Genomic DNA, 25,255 nt, shown 5'->3' on the forward strand with positions numbered 1-25,255 from the left:
GTGTATCGTTCCTGCCTATTAAGATTTTTTAGTTTTAATTCCAATGTAGTTAACATACAGTGTTATATTAGTTTCAGGTGCACAATATAATGATTCAGCAATTCCATGTATTAGTGCTCAAGATAAGTGGACTTTTTTTAAAGATTTTATTTATTTATTTGACAGAGAGAGACAGCGAGAGAGGGAACACAAGCAGGGGGAGTGGGAGAAGGAGAAGCAGGCCTCCCACGGAGCAGGGAGCCCGATGCGGGGCTCGATCCCAGACCTGAGCCGAAGGCAGATGCTCGAGGACTGAGCCACCCAGGCGCCCCGAGATAAGTGGACTCTTAATCCCCTTCACCTGTTTCACCCATACCCTCCACACACACAAACCCCCCCCCAGCCCCTCTGGTAACCATGTTTGCTCTATTGAGATGTTTTTGAATTCTCATTCTGCAAGCTGATGATGTTGCTCTTCTCTTTGCCATCCACAAATGTATGTATGCCTTCTGGTTTTCACCTGTCACTGGCAACATGCAGTGGCTTTATCCTTCATTCCAGAAGGTGGCACTCATAGGCCACTCTGTCCCGTAGATCCTGTTGGGATGGCAGACTCAAGACTTAACAGTCACAGTTGGAGGGGAAACCCAGGTGGACATCATTACTTTCAATGTCCTCTCCTAACACCCACACAGCCACTTCTAAAAAGAAAGTGAACTTGTTTCAGCTCCTCCTCCTCTTTCTGCATTCTTTCCCATTCAGGAAACTTCTCTCCCAGTTGTCTTGAATCCCAGACCTTCCACTTGCCTCATACTAGTTGTGAATTTGGGTAAGTTACTAACATTTGTGCCGCTTTTTCCCCACCTGTGGAATAGGGAAATTAATAATACCCTACAAATAAATTAATGGATGATAATCATTCAACAAGTTACCCCTCCAAAAAATTTTTTTCCATTGCATTAAATTTTCACAGCTAATACCAAAGGGGTACTAAATCAGAGGAGCTACAGAATTAGAGCTTTTTTTCCCTTAAAGTTGCATTTTCTTCATTTATTCCCCTTAAGTTGTCCCCATACCCCCATAAAACATACTTGTCCCTTCATTCAGAAATGGACCAAACCTATTTCCTTCCCTCATCCTTGATCTGTAGATTATGTTGTGGGTTTTTGTTTTTTGGTTTAAGTAAGATCCACGCGCAGCGTGGAGCCCAGCACAGGGCTTGAACTCAGGATCCTGAGAGCAAGACCTGAACCGATATCGAGAATAGGTCACTTAACTGAGCCACCCAGCTACCCCTATTTTTTTTTTTTGAAGATTTTAAGTAATCTTTACACCCAACATGGGGCTCAAAACCACAACCTCAAGATCAAGAGTTGCATGCTCCACCAACTGAGCCAGCCAGGTTCCCCCATCTGCAGAATCTGTTAAGACAGAACACATCCTGGGGCGCCTGGATGGCTCAGTCAGTTAAGCAACTGCCTTCAGCTCAGGTCATGATCCCAGGGTCCTGAGATTGAGCCCTGTTGTCAGGCTCCTTGCTCAGTGGGAGCCTGTGACTCTCCCTGCTTGTGCTGTCAAATATAAAAAAAATCTTAAAAAAAAAAAAAACAAAACACATCCTTGACCATCATTTTATCCCCAATCACACTGGGTTCCTGTCCACACAGAATTGCTTCCCCCCAAGTGTTAATTCAATGTAAGAAATGTCCATTTGCATCAACCCCATTCAGGAACAGGCCAACGGTAAGTTTAAGGAATATCAGGCTCTGTGGAAGGATACCTCAAAACTCTTAATAAGACTATAAAGAAGATTTTGAATATCCAAGTCACTCTGGAAGTCCCTCTTCTTTTAACACAGACCTTAAGGATTTAAACAAACTCAATGTGAAAAATAAACGTTTATTACAAAAATGAGTTTTGACATTTCAAAATGAAAACAGACAAGGTGTTTTCCAACTCAAAGGGGCTGTGGTAAATTCCAAGGCTGGTAATAAATGCCTCCTACTCACATGTGACTGAGAGAGTGAGGAACCATTCACCTCAGACTTGACAATGAATCACCTCTGCTTCCTTGTGGTGTTTTCTCTACGTCCCTCCCACCCCATCTCCCAAGTAGGATACAAAGCTGAAACATACTTTTTTTAAAATCTCATTCTTACTGAACCGTTTCATAATCTCTACTTTTATTGTTTCATTATTTCCATCTGGAATATTTGTTTTTTTATTGGTGCATGACCCTTAACTGATGGTTTGGTTGGCTTTGTTTTTCCTTTTGGATTCTTGATAAAACAATTCTGTTAGGGATTTCCAGATAAGGGAATAAAACATGGCAAAGTGGGGCTCAGCATCCTCCACAGAAAGAAATAAGCAAAATCAGCCCTAGAAAACCCCTTATTTGCCCTCTTACTAGTTAATAAATACACTGGGGGACTGTGGTAGATGGGGAAACAGAAACCTAGGGGCAAAAAAGGGTCCAGAGAGACAGGGGAAAGCAATGAAAGGCAGGCCCACCTTGCTTACTGCTGCTCACTCCCATGCAGACGGCTTCACAGCCTGGTCTCAAACTGTCTTTTCCTTAGACAGCACGCCCCTCTACCCCTACCCCACTTAAATAAAGTAGTAATTACTACTTTCAACTACTACTGAAGGAGTTCTCTAAAGGGTTTGAGGAACCCTCCTGCCTCAGGCTCCAGAGCACTTTGCCCACAACCTCAGAGAAGTCCTATTAATGCATCTGTTTTGGCAGAGGTGGGAGGGTGGGCACTTTCTCCTCTCACTTGGTGGATCAGACCAAGCAGAACCCCAGAGCACAGCCTCAGCTTCGGTGGGGGGGAGGGGGTTGGCACTCCTCCAGAAGGCTCTCCTCCTGCCACAAGAGGGCTCTATAGAATGAGGGTCCAATGCTCCGGCGCTCCACCTTGAGACAGGAACCAGGAAGGGGTGGGACAGGGAGCCAGGACCAACCCAGGTTGCAGGGAAATGGGGCCTCAGGCAGCTTCCTGTTTGTACAAAGGAGCCCAGGAACCTCATTTGCCCCACTTCCCACAACAAGAAGCTTTGACAAACCAAGTTTTTATTTCCAGCAACATCCAGCTACACACAAACACACACCAACAAAATCTCACTGAAGAGCTAAGAAGCCCTCCAACACACACCGGTTTCAGTGGAGCACACACACACACACACACACACACACACACACACACACACACACACACACACACACACGCTCGGCAAAGAGCTAAGACTACTACACACATTCCCACAGCCCTGCAGACGTCTCAACAGCGTCCATCCAGTTGCTCCAGCCAAGGGTGATGGCTACCAGCTCCAGCTTCCTTTTCTTTAGATCAGTGGTTTTAAAAACTCTTCTGCTCCATGTCCCATGAAAGCTCACTATGCTCTCCATAACCAAAGCTCCTGGGTTTTCCTAGACACAGCTGGTGTCGGTCTTCTTGTGTTTAGGACGGTGTAAGAGGATCCCAGTGGCACTTCCCATGGGAAGACAGAACTAAGTGGGCTGCAGAGGCAGGAGAGACTCGGTGTTGTCACCAAACAACCTTTTCAGCTGCTTGGTGTCCAGTCCCCACTCTGAAACAGCCAATACCTCCTTAGCCTGGGAGGAAAGGGCCGAGGGATAAGCTCAAGATCGCTACTAGCGGGCCACGACACACAGGGGGCATGATGCCCACCACTGTTGTTGCCTACTTGGAAGGAAGTCAACGGGCGTCAATCAGGACTCCCGCCTGATCCCTCATAGGGGTGGGGAAGGAAAGCTTTAAACAAGTCCCCGGCCACTCAGCAGTGGGGGGAAAGGAGGGGAGGGATGCAGGATGAAGGGGTACACAGCCGATGTTGTAAAAAAAAAAAAAAAAAAAAAAACACATCCTAACTAAAATCAAAGTGGGGACCCCTGTGGGGGCTAGAAGACACATAAGGCATCCTGTGGGAGTACAGACATCACGGGCCAGAGTCTGGCAGCGCCGGCGTAAGGCAAGCACAGAGGACAGGGTATGAGCCGGACCTGGGTCACACCAGGAATGACGAGGTCTGCCTGAAATCCCCCTGGGGAAATAAAAATGCCCAAGTCAACTCTATCCTCTTCTTTAGCTGATCATCTCCCATACCTGTAGACACAGGCTAGAAGCCCCCTCCTCGTCCCGGGGTAGCGCACTCACTTCACTGCGAGCAGTGGGCTGGCTGTAAATCACCTTCTTGCTCGAGGTCCTGCAGACAAGTCAGAAGACAGAGATGCTCAGTCCCCTGGTGCTCTCCTCAGCCCCTGCCTGCCAACTCTAGAGGTGGGACTGAGAGCTTTACAGAAGCACAGAGTTCTCAGCAGGGGCGTGTGGGTGGAGGGAGATAGGACAAACGCAAGGCCACAAGGAACAGGGAGAGGTAGAAACCCGGATGTCCGCCCAACCAGGGCTGCCTCCACCTCCAGCCCCTTCCCCTGGGCCCATCTCAGCTTCAAACCACAGGCATCCATGTTTTCAGGCCCAGAGATCCCCAGGACAGCGCCTCACTCACCCTTTCTTTGTTCCTAAAAGAGAAGAAACGGGACCGTGACTGTGAGTAGGGCAGAAGAGAGCTGGGCACAGAAGGGCGGGGGGACAGCATGCAGCAGGTAGGTGGCGCTCACCCGGGAGATAACCCCGCACATGTGGGCTCACTATCAGGTCAGTACTCACATGGCACCCAAGAACCATGACCTGAAAGGGGGACGATAAAAAGGAGAGCCTTTGAGGGCCAATACTCACTGTCAAAGTAGCCTCGTCTATGGGCGAACCAGATGCCCAAAATCAAGAATCCAAGGAGAATGAGTGTGACGAGCACAGCTGCCACGATGCCCCCCACATTCAACTCCGCTAGGAGACACAAACGAGAGGTCAGTGCCCTGAAGGCTCACTCACACCGCTGACACTGCCACCAAAGCCAGGATGCAAAGCAGACCCCAATCCCCACCCCAGGCCTGAGCTCGAGCCCCTGCTCCACACACCCTTGCTCACCAGCTTCCATGTGCACAGCATCTGACTTCATGGGGGCCCCATACCCATTCTGTGCCTGACAAGTGTATTCTCCAGTATCAGAGGCTGACACGGGATCGAAGACCTGGAGGGAAGAAAACAGTTGGCTTCCTGCCTGAAAAAGCCAAGTACTTATTCTTGTTTTTTTTGTTGTTTTGTTTTGTTGTTTGTTTTTTAAGTAAGTTCTACGCCCAACATGGAGCTTGAACTCAGAACCCCGAGACCAAGGGTCGCACGCTCCACCGAATGAGTCAGCCAGGCGCCCCCTATTTTTGTTTTTTAATTGCACTAGAGTTGACATATGATATTACGTTACTCTCAGGTGTACAACACAGTGATTCAACAGTTCTATATATTATGCAATGCTCATCCTGGTAAGTGTCCAAGTACCCATCTTTTGTCTCCTGACCCTGATGCCAAGTTCACCTTGTTGCTGTTCTTCTTCCCCACCTTGAAGGGTTCTATAACTGTGCCCCCCACACCTTTCCTTGCTACCCCATCCCTACCAGCTCCCCTGTCTTGTGATTCAGGCTATAGGAAGAGTTGCTGAAGGCACGGTTGCTCTTGGGTTCTGTAGGCATCAGGACCCCGTCCTTGAACCAGTAGAATTCAGAAGGGGGAGAGCCGTCTTTCTCAGAGCAGGTCAGCACTGCCCGACTCCCAATGGTGGCAGAGGAGGGGATGTTGACCGTAGGCTTGGATGGAGGCACTGTGAAGGGACAGAAGGGGCTGAGCACAAGGTCAGAGAGCGCTGCCTAGAGGCTAAGTTGTGGACAGTGCCATCCATCAGCTCTAGCCTCTACCCTTCACCATGCCCTCAGCTTCCCCCTACCCAGGGCCGCATCCCCTCTCTGCCGGCACCGTGACTCTGAATCCCCCCACCCGTGAGTGTTCTCACCGTCAGTGAGCTCCAAAGCTTGGCAGAGCCTGTGAGGGTTTAGGGAAGCAATGAATGCCAAGACCACACAGAAAAAGTACAGCACATACCAAGCACAATGAGTTTGACGGTGACCTCCCCATAGGTGTTGCCGCCTTCCTCAGAGACCATACACGTATACATCCCCGTGTCTTTCCGGGTCACAGAGTGGAAAGTGATGCCACTATGTGAGAAGGTAACTCGGTCCTCATAGGAAGCTACCAGGAGAGAAGGAGGAGGGGCTGAATGAGCTGGGGCCTAAGAGAAGCTGGGGATGGTGGCAGGAGAGGCCACGGGAAGTCCACGGGACCGGAGCCCCCGGCTGCACCTCTCCCCTGGAATCCAGGCGCAGCAATCCCTCCACGACCGAGGCCATCAGGAAGGCAGGGAGCAACTCACCCGTGATCTTGTTGTTATAGCAAACAAGGCTGGTGATGTCACCTTGGGCAAACTTCCACTCCACACGGGGAGACGAGAAGCTGGAGTAGGAGCAGGACAACTTGGCAGCTGCAGACAGGACAGAAAGAAACCGGGGGAAGGTGCAGCAGCAAACGGGAAAGGGGACGTGGCCCCCAACCGCAGTCTGTGCTGGACGCTCTCCAAGTCCCCGGGGGCCCTGCACCTGCTCCTGCCAGCCCCAGACACCCCCCCACCCCACCCCCACAGCTGCCCGGCACTCACGTTTGTTCTCAGCAACTCGGACTTCAGGTTCCGAAGTGTATACTGAACCCTTGCCCCACGCCAGGGAGCCTGAGGAGGACAGAGGCAGACCCATCAGGAGGGGACAGAAGAGCATTCCCGCTGATGGAGCACCTGAGGCTGGGCTCCTCCCACGCCTTCTCCAAGGTGAAGAGATTCAGGAGATCCAAGGTCCTCCTGGGTCTCAAACCCCCTCACCAATATCTTAAATATTTTCTTTAAATGCTTTTTGCCACAATTGCAGGCCAATACTTCCATTATCAACGGAAATAAAATATTTCTTTCAAATGTAATTTCTTTCCCTTTTTATGTTTCCCTCTGCAACTCCCAATAATCTTTTTTTAATTTTTAATTTTTTTAAAGATTTTATTTATTGATTGATTTGAGAGAGAGAGAGAGACCAAGCACAAGCAGGGATAGCTGCAGAGAAAGAGGGAGAAGCAGGCTCCCCACTGAGCAAGGAACCCGATGTGGGACTCGATCCCAGGACCCTGAGATCATGACCTGAGCCAAAGGTAGACGCTTCACCTACTGAGCCGCCCAGGTGCCCCTGCAACTCCCAATAATCTAATTAGACTCCTACTAGTCCAAGAACAGCTTCCCAAATGACATTTCATGGTTCAGAGAAAGCTTCTCAACAAATAATTAATTGCAACCACTTGTCAGACACTCCTGGCAGGAAGCCAGCAAAGCTGGAGGCCAGGGAGGCAGGGAGGGAGGCCAGGGAGGCAGGGAGGGAGGCCAGGGAGGCAGGGGAGGAGCAATTATGAGGATAATAACAACACTCGACATTTGTAGGGCATTTTGTGTTTTTTAAAGTGTTTTCACATACATTAGGTCGTTTGATCCTTGAAACAAGGACGACAGATCAGCAGGACAAGTGTCATTACCCCAGTTTTCCATGAGGAACCAAGCCAATGAGAGGGAAAGAACCGTGCCTACGATCACACAGCTGGGTCTGAGAGGGAGCCCGGGCTCTAGCCAGAACTGCGCTAGATCCTCTCCCGAAACTCTCCCCCTGCCCAGTGGAAAAGGAAAGGAAGAGCTGGTGGGTACTGGGGGGGAAGAGCTGGGTGAGGGAAGGCAGGGCTAACTGACTGAGGGCAGCGCTGGGTGGGCAGGAGGATCCAGCATTCGACAGTAGGCACCAGTGACGGGACTCTGGGAGACCCAGACTCCGCTGCAAACCTGCACGTGCACAGTCACCCCCATTCGTGTTTTCCACGCTCAAATTCACCAAGTGTGCTTTCTTTACCCTTCTAAGAGTCCCGTCTTCCTTAGATTAATGCAAGCACATTTTTGCTTTATGTAATTACTCACAGAACTGAATATGGTCTTGAGGCTCCCTTTTCTCATCTGAAACATGAAAGGTTTGAGCTTGATGTTCTCTAAAGTCCTTGAGAGTTTTTGTTTTTGTGTTGGCATTAGTATTTAAAGAGTACTTTTATACTGGGGCACCTGGTAGCTCAGTTGGTTAAGCATCTGCCTTTGGCTCAGGTCACGATCCCAGGGTCCTGGGATTGAGCCTCACCCGCGTCGGGTTCCCTGCTCAGCAAGGAATCTACTCCCTCTGCCTGCTTGTGCGCTCTCTCTAACAAATAAATAAATAAAATCTTTAAAAATAAATAAATACAATTTTAAAAGTACTTTTACACATTTATCTCAATTTGACACAACACTGTAAATTAGTCCAGATAAATATTCTCTCTCCCATTTTACATATGAGAAAATTAAGCGTCTAGCCCATGTTTTCATAGCTATGAAATGGCAGAGCTCAGATTAGCACACAGCCTCCCCTTACACCCTCTTTTTTCCCTTTTCTATCTTATTTTTTTAAAGACTTATTTTTATTTTTTATTTATGAGAGAAAGAGTGAGAGCTGGGGGAAGGAGCAGACAGGAATGGACAAGCAAACTCCAAGCTGAGCTGGGAGCCTGATGTGGGGGTTCGATCTCACGACCCTGAGGTCATGACCCGAGCTGAAACCAAGAGTCTAATGCTTAACCGCCTGAGCCACCTAGGTGCCCCCTTTCCCCTTTTTATACCATACTTTTATAAGCCATGCTGTTTCTCAGAAAAACCATGATTCAATGGGGGAAAGACTATGTAATAAATGTCGTTCTTTTATTTATTTATTTTTAAAGATTTTATTTATTTATTTGAGAGAGAGAGAGAGAAACAGCATGAGAGGGGAGAGGGGAGAGGGTCAGAGGGAGAAGCAGGCTCCTCGCTGAGCCAGGAGCCTGATGCGGGACTCGATCCCCAGGACTCCGGGCTCATGACCTGAGCCGAAGGCAGTCGCTTAACCAACTGAGCCACCCAGGCGCCCCTAAATGTCGTTCTTTTAAAAGTCAGGTCCAGGGGCACCTGGGTGGCTCAGATGGTTGGGCGTCTGCCTTCGGCTCAGGTCATGATCCCGGGGTCCTGGGATCGAGTCCCGCATCGGGATCCCTGCTCCTTGGGAGCCTGCTTCTCCCTCTGCTTCTCTCTCTCTCTCCCTCTGCCTCTCATGAATAAATAAAATAAAATCTTTAAAAAATAAAAAATAAAAAAAAAAATAAAAGTCAGGTCCATTTTACCTGTGAATTATTTCTACTACATTGTATCTGTATATCTGGCATTACATTTTAATGTCAAATTTATAACCAAACGTAATAACCGATAAGAAATTAAATCAAATAGCCCTCACTTAGTTGAAAACTGAGCACTTGGACATCTCTTACTCAGCTGTTATGGGGAATGAAATGAAAGCTGATAATGAAATGCTTTGATTTTTGCCCCAGTCGGCTTTCTCTGCTTTGATGAGGGGAACTCGGTTTTTTTAAGATCCTCAAATTTTACAACTTGCTACCTGTGATGTGCAGTGTGATGCTCAAGCCTGACCTCCCTGCAGGAATGAAGGACTTGTTTTCCAGCTGCTGGGACTTCTGCCAGATGAAGGCCCTAAGCTATCAGCCCTTTTGAGGACAGGCAGAGGGGCATGCCTTCCACATGGGGCAGGGGCAGCTGGTATCTACTGCCTCACCAATGAATGAGAGGAGGAAGGCAGCTCCAGGGAGCCCCAGCTCTACTGCCCGAATGCCCCAACCCCCAACTTGGGACAACACAGAAAGGCTATTCCTGCCCCAAAGCTCCCCTGGGGCACAGGCTGAGGCTACAATGCAACTCAACTTCCCCCTCCATCCCACCCTACTCTTTTTTCCCTTCCCCAGGTGTGGACCCCAAGAGCACTCCCTAATAAATGTCTCGGTACGATAATTGACACCTCAGAGTCAGCTTCCTTAGAATCCAACCTATGACACCACCCAAATAAAGAATAGCTTCTAATTAAACTAAATACTATTGTCTGAAATAAAGGGCCACCAAAGAAGAAATCACAGCATATGAATTTGGGGATTGTTTCTGCATCACTTCTTTTGCTCAAGTTCTTTTGAGACCTCTCAGACCTTCAGATCTAGAACATTCAAGAGAATAGGGGCACCCAGCTGGCTCAGTCAGTAAAGCATGCAACTCTTGATCTCAGGGTTTAAAGTTTGAGCCCCATGTTGGGTGTAGAGATTACTTAAAAAAATAGATATGTATATACATACACACACACATATATATATTTTTAATTAAAATTAAATCTTCAGGGTGTGCCTGCATGGCTCAGTTGGTTAAGCATCTAACTCTTGATTTTGGCTCAGGTCATCATCTCAGGGTCATGGGATTGAGTTCTGCATTAGGGCTCTGCACTCAGTGGGGAGTCTGCTGGAGATTCTCTCTCCCCCTCTCCCTCTGCCCCTCCCCCTGCTCACACTGTCTGTCTCTCTCCCCCTCTTAAACAAATAAATAAATCTTTAAAAAGAAGAATTTAAAAAATAAAAAATAAATAGAACATTCAGGAATCACATCACATACAAACACAAACGTCCTGGGCTACAGCCATCCTCCCCGGCTCCTCAGAAGTCCTGACCTCTGTTGCCTAGTCCAGCCTTCTCCCGTTTAAAACACAGGGTCTACCCCCCAGTGCCATCCCAGCCCAGGATCTCGGCTGACCACCTGTGGCCTGATGGCCAATACTCAAGCTCTACTGTGCTCGCGAGTCCCTGCACGTGTCGAGCCCGGCCTCACAAGCCCGCCCTCCTTGACACCTCACCATCACGGCCCACATTCCCCGTCCCTCCTGAACAAGCCTCTGGAACCAAGCTGCCTGACTCAAATCCCAGCTCTGGTACCTCCTAGGCTGAGTGACCTGGGCAAGCTACCTTAGCCACTCTGAACCTCGGTTCACCTATCTGTCAAATGGGGATAATAACAGTTTCTACATCAAAGGCCTGGGGTTGAGAGTCAAACAAGCTAATACAAATAAAGTGCCTATAACAGGAAGCACCAAATAACTATTATATCTTCTCCTATTATTATAATTATCATCATCTGCCCATAGGTCCTTCTGTACACACTCATTTTTCTGACTTCAAAATTTTCTTCAATAAGACATATATAAATAAATATAAACTCTGCCTGAAAAATGCTTATATCCCAGCCCACCAAACCACCTGTCCTCTCTCATGGTATCTGCCTTGGAAAGGCTACCTCTTTTCTAGAACTTTCATAGATAGAGAAGCAGAGTGGAGGGCTTTCCCTCACTGCACCCTATCTCCCTCAGGACACCCACAGACTCCCTGCCCATTGTCCTCAACTATTTTGTATTTCCCTTGCCTCATCATGCCCCACCCCTTTGCCCTGAAGCTTGGACCTATACTTGGCTCACTGTACACATACACAGATGTCCCGCTAATGCATGTGGTAAACCAAAATAGAAGGAAAATTCATCCTTTTCACGGTGACATTTGATTTACTCTAAGTTCACAGTAAGAAAAGCCACAAAGTCAAAAGCATCAAGAGATTTTTGGCCCTTTCATGTACAGAAAGCCTGCCTTCAATCTTGTACTCCATAGGACTCCTCAGTGTTTTCAGCCCAACACACTCATTCAGTAGATCTTTGGCTCTCACCTTGGAATTAAAATTGCTTTTACCAACATCACCAGATAGTGCATCTCTCAATTTTAAGATGCCCTGATTATATGATATACATCGATTTAATAATAGCTGCTTGGGGGGACATCATATTAAATGTATACCTAGGCTTTAAGTTGCAACCCAATTTACAAAACACTGAAGTAGTCTTAGAATTAAGGATATCCACAATTTGATTTTTCAGTTCCCTTCAGTGGCCTCTTTAAGACGCCAGGCCCTGCAGACGGTTCCCTTCCTCAGAAGTCACTCTGGGAGCACCTGGGCAGCTCAGTCGGCTGAGCACCCGACTCTTGACCTTAGTTCAGATCATGATCTCAGGGTTGTGAGATGGAGCCCCGCATCAGGCTCTGTGCTCTGTGTGTAGTCTTCTTGAGATTCTCTCTCTCCCTCTCCCCCTCCCCCTCCCCCTGCTTGCTCTCTCTCTCTCAAAGTAAATAAATAAATAAAATCTTTTAAAAAAAAAAAAAAAAAGGAAGAAGAAGTCACTCCGCCCTTAGGTTTCTGTGTGCCACCCCTCTGGGGATGACCATTCTCCTTTTTGAACCTTGCTTCCTCTGTCAATCCCTTAATACGAGTGATCCCCAGCATTTCATCTCAGGCCTTCTTTCCTTTCCACATTCTCTCTGGGAAATCTCAAACACAGCCCGAAATTCATCTGCACCCACCGAGGGCCAGCTCCAGTCCCTGCCTCCCACCAGAGCTGCAGATGCCTATGGCTGAGCCTCCTTGTGTCCTCTCCACCAGGACTCCACACACCCCCTCCTGCTCCCGTCTCCAGGTTGGTGGTACCACCATGTACTTGCTCACTCAAACCAGAAGGCTTCCCACAGTCATCACCTCTCCCTCACTCTTGTCAATCAAACAGCAAGCGTTACACGTCACTTCCCAAATGTTCCTCCAATTTTGGCCACCACTTTTTAGTACCATCATCATCGGCAGAATTGCAACTAGTCACTCAATTACACTTGTTTTCTCTGTCTTGTTTAATCTTGACCCACGCAAATCCATCCTCCATCCCACTGCCGGAGGAAGAGCTAATATTTATTGAGTGCTTACCATGTGCCAGGCACTGCTACAAGCATACTACATGGACCGTCATTTATCCCTACAAGACCCTTAGGAGTTGGGTAATACTGTTATTATCATCTTTATTTTTTTTTTTAAAGATTGATTTATTTGAGAGAGCGAGAGAGAATCTCAAGCAGACTCTCCGCTGAGTGTGGAGCCCAATTTGGGGATTGATCCTAAGACCCTGAGATCACGACCTGAGCCAAAACCAAGAGTCAGCCGATTAACCAACTGAGCCACCCAGGAGCCCCTATAATCTCTATTTTCTACACAGGGAAACTGAGGCCCAGAGCAGCTAAAGCGGTGGTGCAGATTCAAACCAAGGCAGCTTGATACCATACAGCCTTCCTAAAAATGCACATCTAACACTTGCTTCTAGTTTTCAAGGATTCCACGTTGCCTCTCAGATAAAATCCAAATTCTTCACCCAGACAACCCTCTGATAAGCCTTTCTACTCTTGCAGTTTATCCTCTAGCAGTACAGACTCCTTAAAACTCCCAGCAAAGAGCAGTTTCACAACCTCTACTTTGCTCCTGCTATTCCAGCTCTGTGGAGCACCCTTTCCCCTCTTTCTTCATCTGGTCAGCAGCTATGCATCCACATTATTTTCCAAGAAATGACCCACCCACCCCCAATCCTACCAGAGCCGGCTTCAGACCTCTTTCCTAGGCTTTAACTACCCCATGCAAAACAGGGGCAAAGCACTGCCCACATTACAATGACATCATCTGTGCACGGGTATGTCTCCCCTACCAGACAGTAAACCCCCAGGGAGCAGGGACCATGTGTTATTTATTATTCTGAGTACTCAGCACTTTAGCATAATGCCTGGTACAAGTTGACATTGAACAACATAGAGTCTTAACAAATTAGGTCATAGCAGACCATTCACTACAACATCTACTTGTTTAAAGTTTATCTACAAAGATAAGCCCATTTTTCAAACTGGCACACGGGGCCCGCCCAGATGAAGAAAAAACAAACTTGATCCATAGTTAAATCTTTTTAAAATTTTAATAAACTGTTCTATTTTCAGGGGGCGGGGGAAAGATGACTATTCCATTGATGTTTTTCTTTTGTTAAAGATTTTATTTATATTATATTTATTTGTGTGTGTGTTGTGGGGGGAAGCAGACTCCCCACTGAGCAGGGAGCCCCAGTTCAGGGCTTGATCCCAGGACCCCAACTGAGCCACCCAGGTGCCCCTCCTTTAATCTTTTTCCTAAACTTAGCTTCAGAACTTAAAAATTAAGTGGTTTTTTTCTAAGATTTATTTTTAAGTAATCTCCACACCCAATGTGGAGATCAAGAGTCATACACTCCACCGACTGAGCCCTCCAGGTGCCCCCAAAATTAAGTGTTTTTTAAATTTCATAGTTTTGAAACAGAATGAAACTTCTCTGCACATGGGCAATTTCCAACAGTCATTTTGCAATAGGGATTGATTTCTGCCCCTGGGGCTGCAGCATGTCTGCAGGTGTCTGCATGAACAAAGGTAGAGGCTGCTTTTCTGCATCCCCGGAGGTGTGCACAGACAAACGTGGAAGCGTCCAGAGGTTTTTGATGCAAGCTCTACAACAGCAGCAGAGGGGCGCCCGGGGGGCTCAATCAGTCAAGAGTCTGCCTTCGGCTCTGGTCATGATCCCAGGGTCCTGGGATCCAGCCCTGCGTCAGGCTCCAGCCCTGCATCGGGCTCGGGTTCCCTGCTCAGCCAGGAGCCTGCTTCCCCCTCTCCCTCTGCCCCTTCCCCTATTTGTGCTCTCTAATAAATAAATAAGTTCTTAAAAAAAAAAAAAAAGCATCCAACTCGTGATTTCGGCTCAGGTGCTGATCTCACAACCTGGGAGATCAAGCCCTGAGGCAGGCTCTGCCCTCAGCGGGGAGTCCGCTTGGATTCTCTCCCTCTGCCCCTCCCCCCACTCATGCATGCTCGTGCTCACTCTCTCAAATAAACAAATCTTTTTTAAAAAAATAATAAAAAATAAAATAAAACAGCAGCAGATGGGCGCCTGGTGGCTCAGGTGGTTAAGCAACTGCCTTCGGCTCAGGTCACGGTCCTGGAGTCCCAGGATCGAGTAGATCAAGTCCCGCTTCGGGCTCCCTGCTCAGCAGGGAGTCGGCTTCTCCCTCTGACCCTCCCCCCTCTCAAGTGCTCTCTCTCTCTCTCAAACAAATAAAATCTTAAAAAAATAAATAAAACAGCAGCAGAAAGTGGGGGAAAGATGTGAATCCATCTAAAACACCCCCACTCTCTTCATGACCACAAGAACAACCAAGAGACTCCAAGTAGGCCCAGGTCAGCTTAGGAGGAGACTGATCAAAGCATTGCCCTTTCTGCAGGGGTAATCTTCAAAATGGTTTATACTTGTTATGGACTGAATTGTGTTCCCCCTAAACCCCAGTACCTCAAAATGTGACTGTATTTGGAGACATGGCCTTCCACAAGGTAATGATGTTAAAATAAGGCCCTTAGGACATGCCCCAATCCAGTCTGACTGGTGTCCTTTATACAGAGAGACACCAACTGTGCTCCTGCAGAAAGGACAAGCCCAACAGTGTGGCTTCACAGGAGACCGACCCCCCATCAGCACTGTGCTCTTGAACTTCCAGCCTGCAGAACTGTGAGAAAAGAAATCACTGTTGGGGCGCCTGGGTGGCTCAGTCGGTTAAGCATCTGACTTCAGCTCAGGTCATGATCCCGGGGTCCTGGGATTGAGCTCCGCATCCAGCTCGAGCTCAGTAGAGTCTGTTTCTCCCTCTTCCTCTGCCCCTCTCCCAGCTCATACCCTCTCTCTCTCATAAATAAATCAAATCTTTAAAAAAAATTTTTTTCATTAAAAATCTTTGCAAATTAAAAAGAAAATAAATTACTTTTGTTTAAGCCCCAGTCTGTGACATTTTGTGATGGCGGCCCAGGTGGATGAATACACAGGTCGGAGTGGAACTTCAGAAGTGGGCGTTCTGGCTGAATCCCCAATGACTACAGCCTGACTTAGGTAATTATGATGACATTTCCACATAGTGAAAGAATCAACATTCTGCACAGCAAAGGAAACCATCATCAAAATGAAAAGGCAACCCACTGAATGGGAGAAAACTATCTTGCAAATCGCATATCTAATTCTAATATCTAATAAATCTAATCTAAGGATTAATATCCAAAAAATTGAGAACATATAAAGAACTCACAAATTAACAGCAAAAAAACCCAAACAATGCAATTAAAAATCTCTGGGCAGAGATCTGAATAGATGTTTTTCCAAAGACATAGATACAGCCAGCAGGCACATGAAAAGATGCTCAACATCATTCATCATCAGGGAAATGCAAATCAAAACCACAATGAAATGTCGCTTCCTGTTATTATCAAAAAGACAAGAAGTAACAAGTATTGGTAAGGACGTAGAGTAAAGGGAGTATCTGTGCACTGCTGGAAGGAATGCAAACTGGTACAGCCACCATGGAAAATAGTATGGGGGTTCCTTAAGAAAGTAAAAACAGAACTACCATATGATCCAGCAATTCTACTACTGGGTGTCTATCTGAAGAAAATAAAACCACTACTTCAAAAAGATACACGCACCCCTATGTTGACTGCAGTATTATTTACAATTGCCAAGATAGGGAAACAATCTAGGTGTCCATCAATGAATGAATGGATAAAGAATATGTGGTACATATAGGGGCGCCTGGGTGGCTCAGTCGTTAAGCGTCTGCCTTCGGCTCAGGTCATGCAGGGTCCTGGGATCGAGCCCCGCATCGGGCTCCCTGCTCCGTGGGAAGCCTGCTTCTCCCTCTCCCACTCCCCCTGCTGTGTTCCTTCTGTGTCTCTCTCTCAAATAAATAAAATCTTAAAAAAAAATACATATGGCCACCCCAAAGGTCAAAGTAGATCAATTTGTACTAGCACAGAAATATATCCAAAAATATAAAAACAGTATGTAGAATAATCCTATTTTTTAATAATAAAAATAATCTGAGTATATGCATAACAAAATCTCTAACAGACTCCATGCACACAACTGTGCCTATTATCTGAGACCATAGGCAGCCTTTCTTTTCTATCTTCTGTATTTGTATAAAGAGCAAGCATGTATTAAGTGTTTTTTTTTTTTAAAGATTTTATTTATTTATTCATGAGAGACAGAGAGAGAGAGAGAGAGGCAGAGGGAGAAGCAGGCTCCCAAGGAGCAGGGAGCCCGATGCGGGACTCGATCCCAGGACCCTGGGATCATGACCTGAGCCGAAGGCAGACGCTTAACCATCTGAGCCACCCAGGCGCCCTTAAGTGTTTTAATTTAGAGAAGAAGGAGGGGGGAAAGGGAATGAAAAAGGGGAAAAAGAAAATCAGATCACAAGGAAGGAAGAATAAAACAAAGCCAGGAAGGAGAGGCAAAAACATTGATTAAGCTTTAAAGGTGGGGAAAAAAAAAAAACTTTAAAGGTGAAACGAGGTACCAGGTACGTAAGAAATATGAGATTAGGGGTGCCTGGGTGGCTCAGTCAGTTAAGCACCTGACTCCTGATTTTGGCTCAGGTCATGATCTCAGGGTCCTGAGATGGAGCCCCACATCCGGCTCCCTGCTCAGCATCGAGTCTGCTTGAGATTCTTTTTCCCTCTTCCTCTGCCCCTCCCCCCACTTGTGCTCTAAATAGACAGGCTAATTAAACAAATCTTAAAAAAAAAAGAAAGAAAGAAATATGAGATTACTATCCCATCAAGATCCTGGAGAGTATAGGTGAGTCTGATAAAATTCAAGGAGAGAAAAAGGGTGACAGCACACATACCTGGAAATAATTGTAGTTGACAACAGTAGGTAGGCGGAGTGGCACAAGGGAGTGGGAGTGGAAGAGGAGGTGAGCTGGGTAAAGAGAAGGGGAGGTGGTGACGTAGCCACTAATACCTAAACCAATCCCGACATGCTTGCGTACATGTCAGAAGAGAGTTGGTGGTGTAGAAATCTGTAAGACTGAGCATATAATTCTTGAAAATCACTATGTATCTGAATAATAAAACAACTGTGGCAAATTGTATTTTCCAAAATAGACATATGGAGCTATGTGTTTATCTCATCCCCCATGCTTTCCTTACACTGGGACTGAAGTAGAGTCTAGGTTTCCTCCTCTTGAATGTGGGCAAGTGTCAGGGCAGAAATGGCACAGTGAGCCGTCCCATCAAGGTTGGTGCCCTATGCATTGTCTCCCTATTTTTTTTTAAGGTTTTATTTATGTATTTGAGAGAGAGAGAGACAGAGAGAGAGCGCATGAATGGTGGGGAGGGGCAGAGGGAGAGGGAAAAGCAGACTCCCCACTGAGTGGGGAGCCCAATGTGGGACTCGATCCCAGGACCCTGAGATCACGACCCGAGCCCAAGGCAGATGCTCAACCAACTGATCCACCCACACCCGCACCGTCTCCTTAGATTCCAATCACAAAAATGCTTGAGACAGTACTACTGTTATAATCCCATCTCACCTGGGATGAGAACGCTGAGCTTAGAATAGTTGCCCAAAATCACACAGCTATAAACAGCAAAGTGGGAAGGGAATCCTTTTTTTTTTTTTTTAAAGTAATCTCTACACCCAGTGTGGGATCAAACTCACAACCTGGAGATCAAGAGTCTCACTCTACCGACTGAGCCAGCCAGGTACCCCATGGTGGGAAGGGAATCTTAACCCAAGTCTGCCTAATTTTGAGGTTCCAAAAGTATGATGCTACAGAGCGACTCCATCAGACAAGCAAGGAAAGCCCACTCAACCTTCGAGACCCTGTCCAAATCCCCCTTGATCCACTATGACTTTCCCCAGTCAACATTAATCTCTCCCCAACTTCTAGGAATGTAGTCTAAGAAAATAATCAAAGGTTAAGCTTAAAGATGTATGTACAGGGACAATTTCATATTATTTAGCATAGCAAAGAAAAAGAAAACCTAAAAGTCCAACAAAAAGTGAACAGTTAATTATAATATAGCCACGCAGAATACTATAGAATGGAGGTTGTTTAAAACACATTTTGCTTAAAAATACATATACATAATATATATATAAAGTATATATACATATATATCATTATTCATAGAGGAAAGACTGCAATTAAACACAAGTACTGTTTATTTCTTAATAATAGAATTACATGTGATTTTTATTTTCTCTGTATTTCTGTTTTCCCATTTTTCTGCACTGAGCATATACTATTTAATAAAAGTTTATCTTTTTAAAAACTTTATCTCTTTCCTTGTATGCTCCCAAAACATTTTGTACTTTGATGACAGCGCCTGGCACACTCTGCTGTTTGCTGCTTAGTCAGTATATGTCTGTAGTTCGTTGGGAAGAGAATCCAAGTTGTTTGTATCTCCCCAGCTCCTAGCACTGTATTTGCCCAGAAAAGTGTTCCATGCCCCCCACTGAAGCACACCGTGATGATAAGGTGGTCACAGAGGGCGAAGGTGTCTAGACTTAACAGAACCCACCAGCAACCTATCCTTGTACATGCAGATCAAACCCACCACAGAAAAGCTTCCTTCTACTGCTTTATTAAGAAACCTTTGTTTCCTCTATACATCCTGTTAATTATTAGAATGTTCCTTAAGTTGCTTTTGTACCCTGAGTTTGTTTGAATTCCATTTTTTTTTTAAAAGGGAAGGAAAAGGAGGGAAACCAGCCAGCCAGCCAGACTCTCTGGTTTTCTCTAAGAATTCACCCAAACTTCCCCTCTAGGCATACGAGCTTCATAGGCCCCTCCAGCTGTATGGGAGCTACAGCTGTGGAATGAGGAGGAAAGCCAGGGCCTCTGACTCCGAAAGGCTACTCAGTTTACCTTAAGGTGGGCTAACTGTTTCCAATACCCCTGGCTCCCCTCAGGAGCAAGTGTGATTCACTGCTTTTTCCCTTATCTCTAGCACAGTGCTCAGAACACTGGAGACACCAACATTTCCTGGATTAACAAATGAACTTGACAAAGCAATACCATTAGAACCTGGACCTAGGGCTTCTACCCCCGGTTTGCCCTTTCCTCCCCACCAGTCACCCTGTAAAGACTCAACTGACTCCTGGAGGTTAGGGTAGGACGGATAAGGAATGCGTGGGCAGGAGCAATGCTCTGTGAGCCCAACAACAGGCTGGGCTGAGACTAAACCGCCCTTCCTGGCTGCACTTTGAGTGACGTCAGTGGCTGGAATGGCCCTCAGGACGGCAGAAGGTGGGATCAGCAGTGTGGGACAGGAGAGCTTTCACTCCACGGCTCCCTCCTGCCCTCTCTGCAGAATTTCCAGTTCTACCTGCTCCGCTCCTCCCGCTCCCCACCCATCTCCCCAGTACAAGGGAAGGTTGTGCCCCGCCCACCCAGGGCTCACTCCAAGGGCCTGGCATCAAGCCTCCTGTCAGCCAGCTGCTTCCTCCTGTCCTACCCCCAACATTGCAAAACTAATGCCACAGCCGGACTTTAGACAGAAACCCTGCTTATCAGGGCGTCCCAGACAGATGAACTCTGAGTTTTCAATGCCTGGAAAAGCTCAGTATGCATCCACTCACGTGGCTTCCCACAACCCACTCCCCACAACACTGCACCCTCTTTCACAATTACATCTGACAAGTGGTCATCCAGATCTTTCCTGAACCTCTGAAAAGGAAGCAAGTCTGAGTTTAGAGGTCCCCAAGGTCTCTCTCCTCAATACTAACATGTGAAAAATAAGCTCCATTATTTCCCACTCAATCATGCAAAATGGGTATAGTTTTTCAATCTATCTTTGAGCGAAGGTGTCAGCCCTTTCAGTGTCCACAGAATAGGTGGCCTTTGATCCCGTGACTTGGGGGAGGGGGGTGGGGGGTGGACAGTGGTGGGATCTTGAAGACCAAGACCATTGGGCGCCTGGGTGGCTCGGTTGGTTAAGCGACTGCCTTCAGCTCAGGTCATGATCCTGGAGTCCCGGGATCGAGTCCCGCATCGGGCTCCCGGCTCATCAGGAAGCCTGCTTCTCCCTCCGACCCTCTCCCCTCTCAAGCTGTTTCTCTCTCTCTCTCTCTCTCTCTCTCAAATAAATAAATAAAATCTTTAAAAAAAAAAAAAGACCAAGACCACAACACCCATAATGCCAATATGAAAAGATCTCTGGGGTATCCAAAGTGAAAAAAAGAACGTGACTGATGGAGTACATGTCTGTGGTGTATATCAACGTATTAACCTGTTCTAAGTATAAATAAAACTTTATTTTTTTTAATTACAAGAGCTCTACCCCAAACCAAAACTAGCCTGGAGACCCCAGGCATGCCTAGGTCACAAAGAAACTAGAAACATCGTGAAGTCAAAGTGTCCTGGAGCCAGGAGGTACAGATGGAGGCGGGCACTGGAATCCCACTACCGGGCATTTCCCAGTTCCTAGTTCCACCTGGCTGCCTGGCAGTCGTCAGCCGCTAGGTTTCAGGGCTAGGTTTCAGGTTTCGAGGGAACAATTCTTTCCTGGGAGTAAATTCAACCAGTGGTAGAGCGAGGGGAAAGGAGAATTGACTCACCAATGTGCAGTTTGAGGTAAAGCGAGCAAAGCTGAACAGCAAAGGTGGAAGGGCTTGAGTCAGAAACATCGGAAGAGAAGACAAGCACTCAGACTGACCCACACACGGGGCAGCAGCTCCTGTCTTCTGGAGTATCAGGTGGGGATCCCCCACTCAAGTGGGATGGGAGAAAAGAACCAGGGTTCCAACCCAGGCTCCCCCTTCTTCCCCGTGGTTACACCCAAAGTCCTCCTATTCACACAAGACGCTGCTATAAGCAGAAATGCCTCTCCCTGCCTGGGAGATTGCTGGAAACCTTTCTAAGTGCAGGCTCCCCGGGAAGAGGGAGACCGTGCTTTTGGTCACTGGTTGTGCTTTTCCCAAGCCCAGTTCCCTCAGTGTTTGGGCTGCAATCCCTGCCCCAGCAGCTCAGGCTTTCCTCTCCACAAGGCTTCCCAGGGCTGGCGTTGGGCCTCTGCTTGAACTTGATCATATCCTGCCTTTTGTTCTTCCTCCCTGATGGCAGAGCCCACAAGGAGCAACAGCCGTGGTGGGAGAAGAGACAACACAAGGGCACCCACATATGCTCCAGACACCCCAGGGCCAGAGGACAGACCAGACACCCAAGAAAAAGCCCTTACCTTTTTACCTTTGCCATTTGGGATCTAGGAGGAGGAAACCTTGCTTCCTTTGACCAACTCTCCTGGGGCAGCATTCTTTCCTCCTCACAAAATCCAAAGGGGTTAACAGCTGCCCAATGATAGTCATCCCTTCATGGACATGTAATGTAGTTATTATCCTGGTCAACCCGCAGGACAAGCATTATTACTCCTGTCCACAGATGGAAAGACTGGGCACTAGCCTAAGATCACAAATATGGCAGAGAGCCAAACTAGAAACCAGGTGAGGTCATCTGATTCCTATTTCCATCCTCATTTTACTAATTAAATTCCTCCCCCCAGGTCTAGCCGGATTTAAATGTGATATGGTCAGTTCCCCCATCCCCTGGGCATGTCACTTCCCAGCACCCACTGTCCTGTCAAGCTAATGCAACCTCACCTCAGGCTCCATGTGAATCCCTGAACAGACTAGAGGACACCCCCAAGCTCAGAATGGGGCTATCCCAACTCTTTCAGTGCCAGTATGGGCTACTGGGGGATGTCACAATGTAGAAAATGAGAGAAGAAGAAAGAGGAGAAGGAAGAAGGATGCCAGCTTCAGGAAGCTTGTAAGCCCGACACACATGGTCACAGATAGCATCACTGATGAGAAACTTCGGCGGGGGGGGGCGGTGGGAAAGCACTGTTCAGCACGAGGTTCTGTACCAGTAGGAGCACCACAAAGAACCAAAGGAAGACCATGAGTGTCATGAGCAGTTCTAAAATACAGGCAGAAGTAAGAAAGGTGGAGAATAGGAGAAACATGGAAACTGAATCAAAGAGGAAAGTGGAGGCATAGAATGAAAGGGACAAGTTAGAGAAGGTAAGAGAGTGGACCCGGGGGCGTTATGCCAAATTGATGTTTGAAATCATGGTTCCTGTGCCACGGGGTGCTTGAGATGCTGGACCCAGCAGTGGAAAAAGGAGAAGGGGCTCAGGAAACTTTGGTTCCATTCCCAGGTCCTTTTGTCAATCTGGAAAAGTCATTTCCCCTCTTTGGACTTGTTTCCGTATCTGTACAATAGGGATAGGGTTAGACTTGCCTCTGGTCCAGTTTACCCCAAGGGCTTATGTTTTTGTGATAAGGGACAAAGGAGCTGTCAATCCACCCGTCTAAGGGCAGGGAATCCATTTCCACCCTTCAAAACAGCAAAATGAACTGCCTTATAACCACCGATGCTGACTGTAACTGTTCATTTCTTTTACACTTCCTAAAGCGTGGACCTCGAGGGAAAAACAAAGGTTCCTACAGATCACGTACTGACACAAGAATCCACAGAAGCACACTTACAGGCACTCATGAACCTGACAGATATACGTCCAGCTGGGGACACAGGGTGCCTAACTGGGTGACCCAAACCATACACTCTGTCCGCCCAAACCTATCTATAGACAGAGGCATGGCCCAGCAAGTGAGCCTCATTGTTCCACAGGAAAGGGAGTTTACAAAGGAAACAAAAACTCCCAGAAGCGGTCGGGGGAGGGCAGAGTCCTGGCTGTGAGAAGGATCCAGCCAACCAACAGACAGGTCCTCCCCCTGGGAATAGTCACTCAGTCAACATTTATTAAGGACTCTCGAGGTAGCTACCCCAGAAAGGAACTTTAAGTGCTGTGCTCTGAGAAAGGTGAGATCTCAAATTTATTTCCTTTCAGACTTTGCACCCAGACACTTTAGCCAGAGCAACCACCGCAACCCAAAGATCCGGGGGAGCTAAGGAGCCCCCTTCAGCAACAGCCAGGGAAAGAGATGTCCACCCCACCTGACCTCCATTAGATTTTCCGAGGGCCCTTCAGGAACAGGGCATTCAGGGGACAGAGGAGTCAGGGGTGCGAGGCTCAGGCTTCTCTCGGGTAGTGCGCGGAATTCGTGTGCGTGTTGGAGGGCATGATGGCCCTTCCCAGGTGCGTGCGGAGGGGTACGTCTGGGTGGATGTGTGCAGGGCCCTCGACAGTAAGTGAGGCTGGGAAAAGTGGGGCTACCCCAACCCTCGTTTTCGGCTACGTGCGGAAGCCGCGGCTCCCTCCCGGTGGGTGTAAGGGGACCTGTGTGGGGGAGGGGAGCCAGCCACCGCCAGGGTAGGGAGGAGGGGAAACAGGGGAGGGCTGGGGTGGAAAGGGGGACCAGGAGGGTGAGGCTGGCAGGTTTCTCAACTCCTCCCCTCCCGCGGGCGAGAGGCGTGGGGAGCACCTCCCTCCAACCGCTGACCCGACGCACCGATTCCTCCCGAAACTCCGGGAACTTACACAGGATGACCGATGTGAAGAGAAGCAACAGTTTCCTCCCTGTTCTCATCTCCGTCCCCATGACGATCAGGGTACCGATACGACACGGCGACTAGAGCCCCGCGGGGTGAGACAGCTTCACCCGCAGCCGCTCGGGGACTAAACTGCAGCCACCAGGTTGAGCTCCGCCCGGCTCCGCCCCCCCCGCGACGATTGGCCTGCGCCCCGCCCCTGCGCGTTCCGATTGGTGGAGGGAGCCGCCGCTCCCTTGAGTGACTCACCGTCGCCAGGTGCGACCTCGCCCACTCCTCCCCACTTGGACCGATTGGCGCCTTTCCAAGCCCGAGCCGCCTCCGATTGGCCCAGGAGACTGTCGCGTAAGGAGACCGGGCCTCACCTTCTGCAGGTGAGGACACCCTGATTGGGCGGCGTTCCTGAAGTAGGGACTTTCTGACTGGCTGGGTCCTGAGTGAGAGCTGGGGGTAGAGGGGAATACCTCGAAGGAGGAGGGAGGCCAAGTTGTCGTACTGTGGGGCCGCGGAGAGCAGCCTGGTTGCGTTTTCTGTGGTTTGTGTGTTTGTTTGGATGTAAACTGCTGGCGGCTACGGAAACCTTGGCCAGTGAAAACCACACATTCATGTGCGAGGGTGCGGGGAGAGGACCGGGAGAGAAGTGGAATGATACCTGGAGACGAGCCTCGAACCATGAACCTCTGTCGGCCCCACTGGCAGCATTAAGCTTTGAGGGGGACTATGCAGAGAGAAGGGAGGGGAAGGAGAGGGGAAGGGAGCCCTCAACCCAAAAGTGGGAAAAGCAGGATTGCATTCTCTCAAGAACTTTCAACACCCAATATGTACACCAAACACACCCAGGTAATACAAACTGACCTACAGACAGATGTTCTGTAAATATCACTGTGAGTGATTGCATTTGTCCTTTACACATGTTCGATGAATCAGCGGAGCCCTGCCTTTCAAAATTGTTTCTCTTCTCTCTGTGCCTGATAGTTGGGTGCTAAGCCCCTCTTGCCATAGACTATGTTACTACTCGAACTTTCTGTTAATATTTATATTATTGTGTCGCTTTTAATTGAAACTCAACACTTTCACTATTTCTGGCTTTTATTTTACAATGACTTAATTTTAACTGATCTTGCCTGTTGGAAAACTTCCTGAACA

At 47.9% G+C, this 25,255-nt stretch overlaps 1 protein-coding gene across 4 annotated transcripts; it reads right to left on the reverse strand.

Annotated features, from left to right (window-relative positions):
- Positions 1-421: 421 nt before the first annotated feature.
- On the reverse strand, positions 422-24,261 carry F11R (F11 receptor). 4 transcript variants are annotated; one of them, XM_028090994.2, is made up of 11 exons: positions 24,099-24,261; positions 6,604-6,672; positions 6,322-6,429; positions 5,994-6,140; positions 5,513-5,715; positions 4,989-5,091; positions 4,740-4,847; positions 4,510-4,522; positions 4,158-4,206; positions 4,004-4,044; positions 1,859-3,499 (listed from the first exon to the last, which is right to left on the reverse strand). In XM_028090994.2, the coding sequence occupies exons 1-10, from the start codon at positions 24,157-24,159 to the stop codon at positions 4,009-4,011; spliced, it is 897 nt and encodes a 298-aa protein (XP_027946795.1). In that variant the 5' UTR covers positions 24,160-24,261; the 3' UTR covers positions 1,859-3,499; positions 4,004-4,008. The 4 variants fall into 4 exon arrangements, with proteins under 4 accessions (XP_027946792.1, XP_027946795.1, XP_027946794.1 ...); XM_028090991.2 differs by lacking the exons at positions 1,859-3,499; positions 4,004-4,044 and adding an exon at positions 422-576 and having other exon boundaries at positions 4,107-4,206; XM_028090993.2 differs by having other exon boundaries at positions 1,859-4,044.
- Between the last annotated feature and the right edge of the window lie 994 nt (positions 24,262-25,255).

This window comes from Eumetopias jubatus, unplaced genomic scaffold (genome assembly GCF_037043125.1).
Source record: "Eumetopias jubatus isolate StellerSeaLion01/CBP00866 unplaced genomic scaffold, mEumJub1_p1.0 scaffold_12, whole genome shotgun sequence".
Taxonomy (NCBI): Eukaryota; Metazoa; Chordata; class Mammalia; order Carnivora; family Otariidae; genus Eumetopias; species Eumetopias jubatus.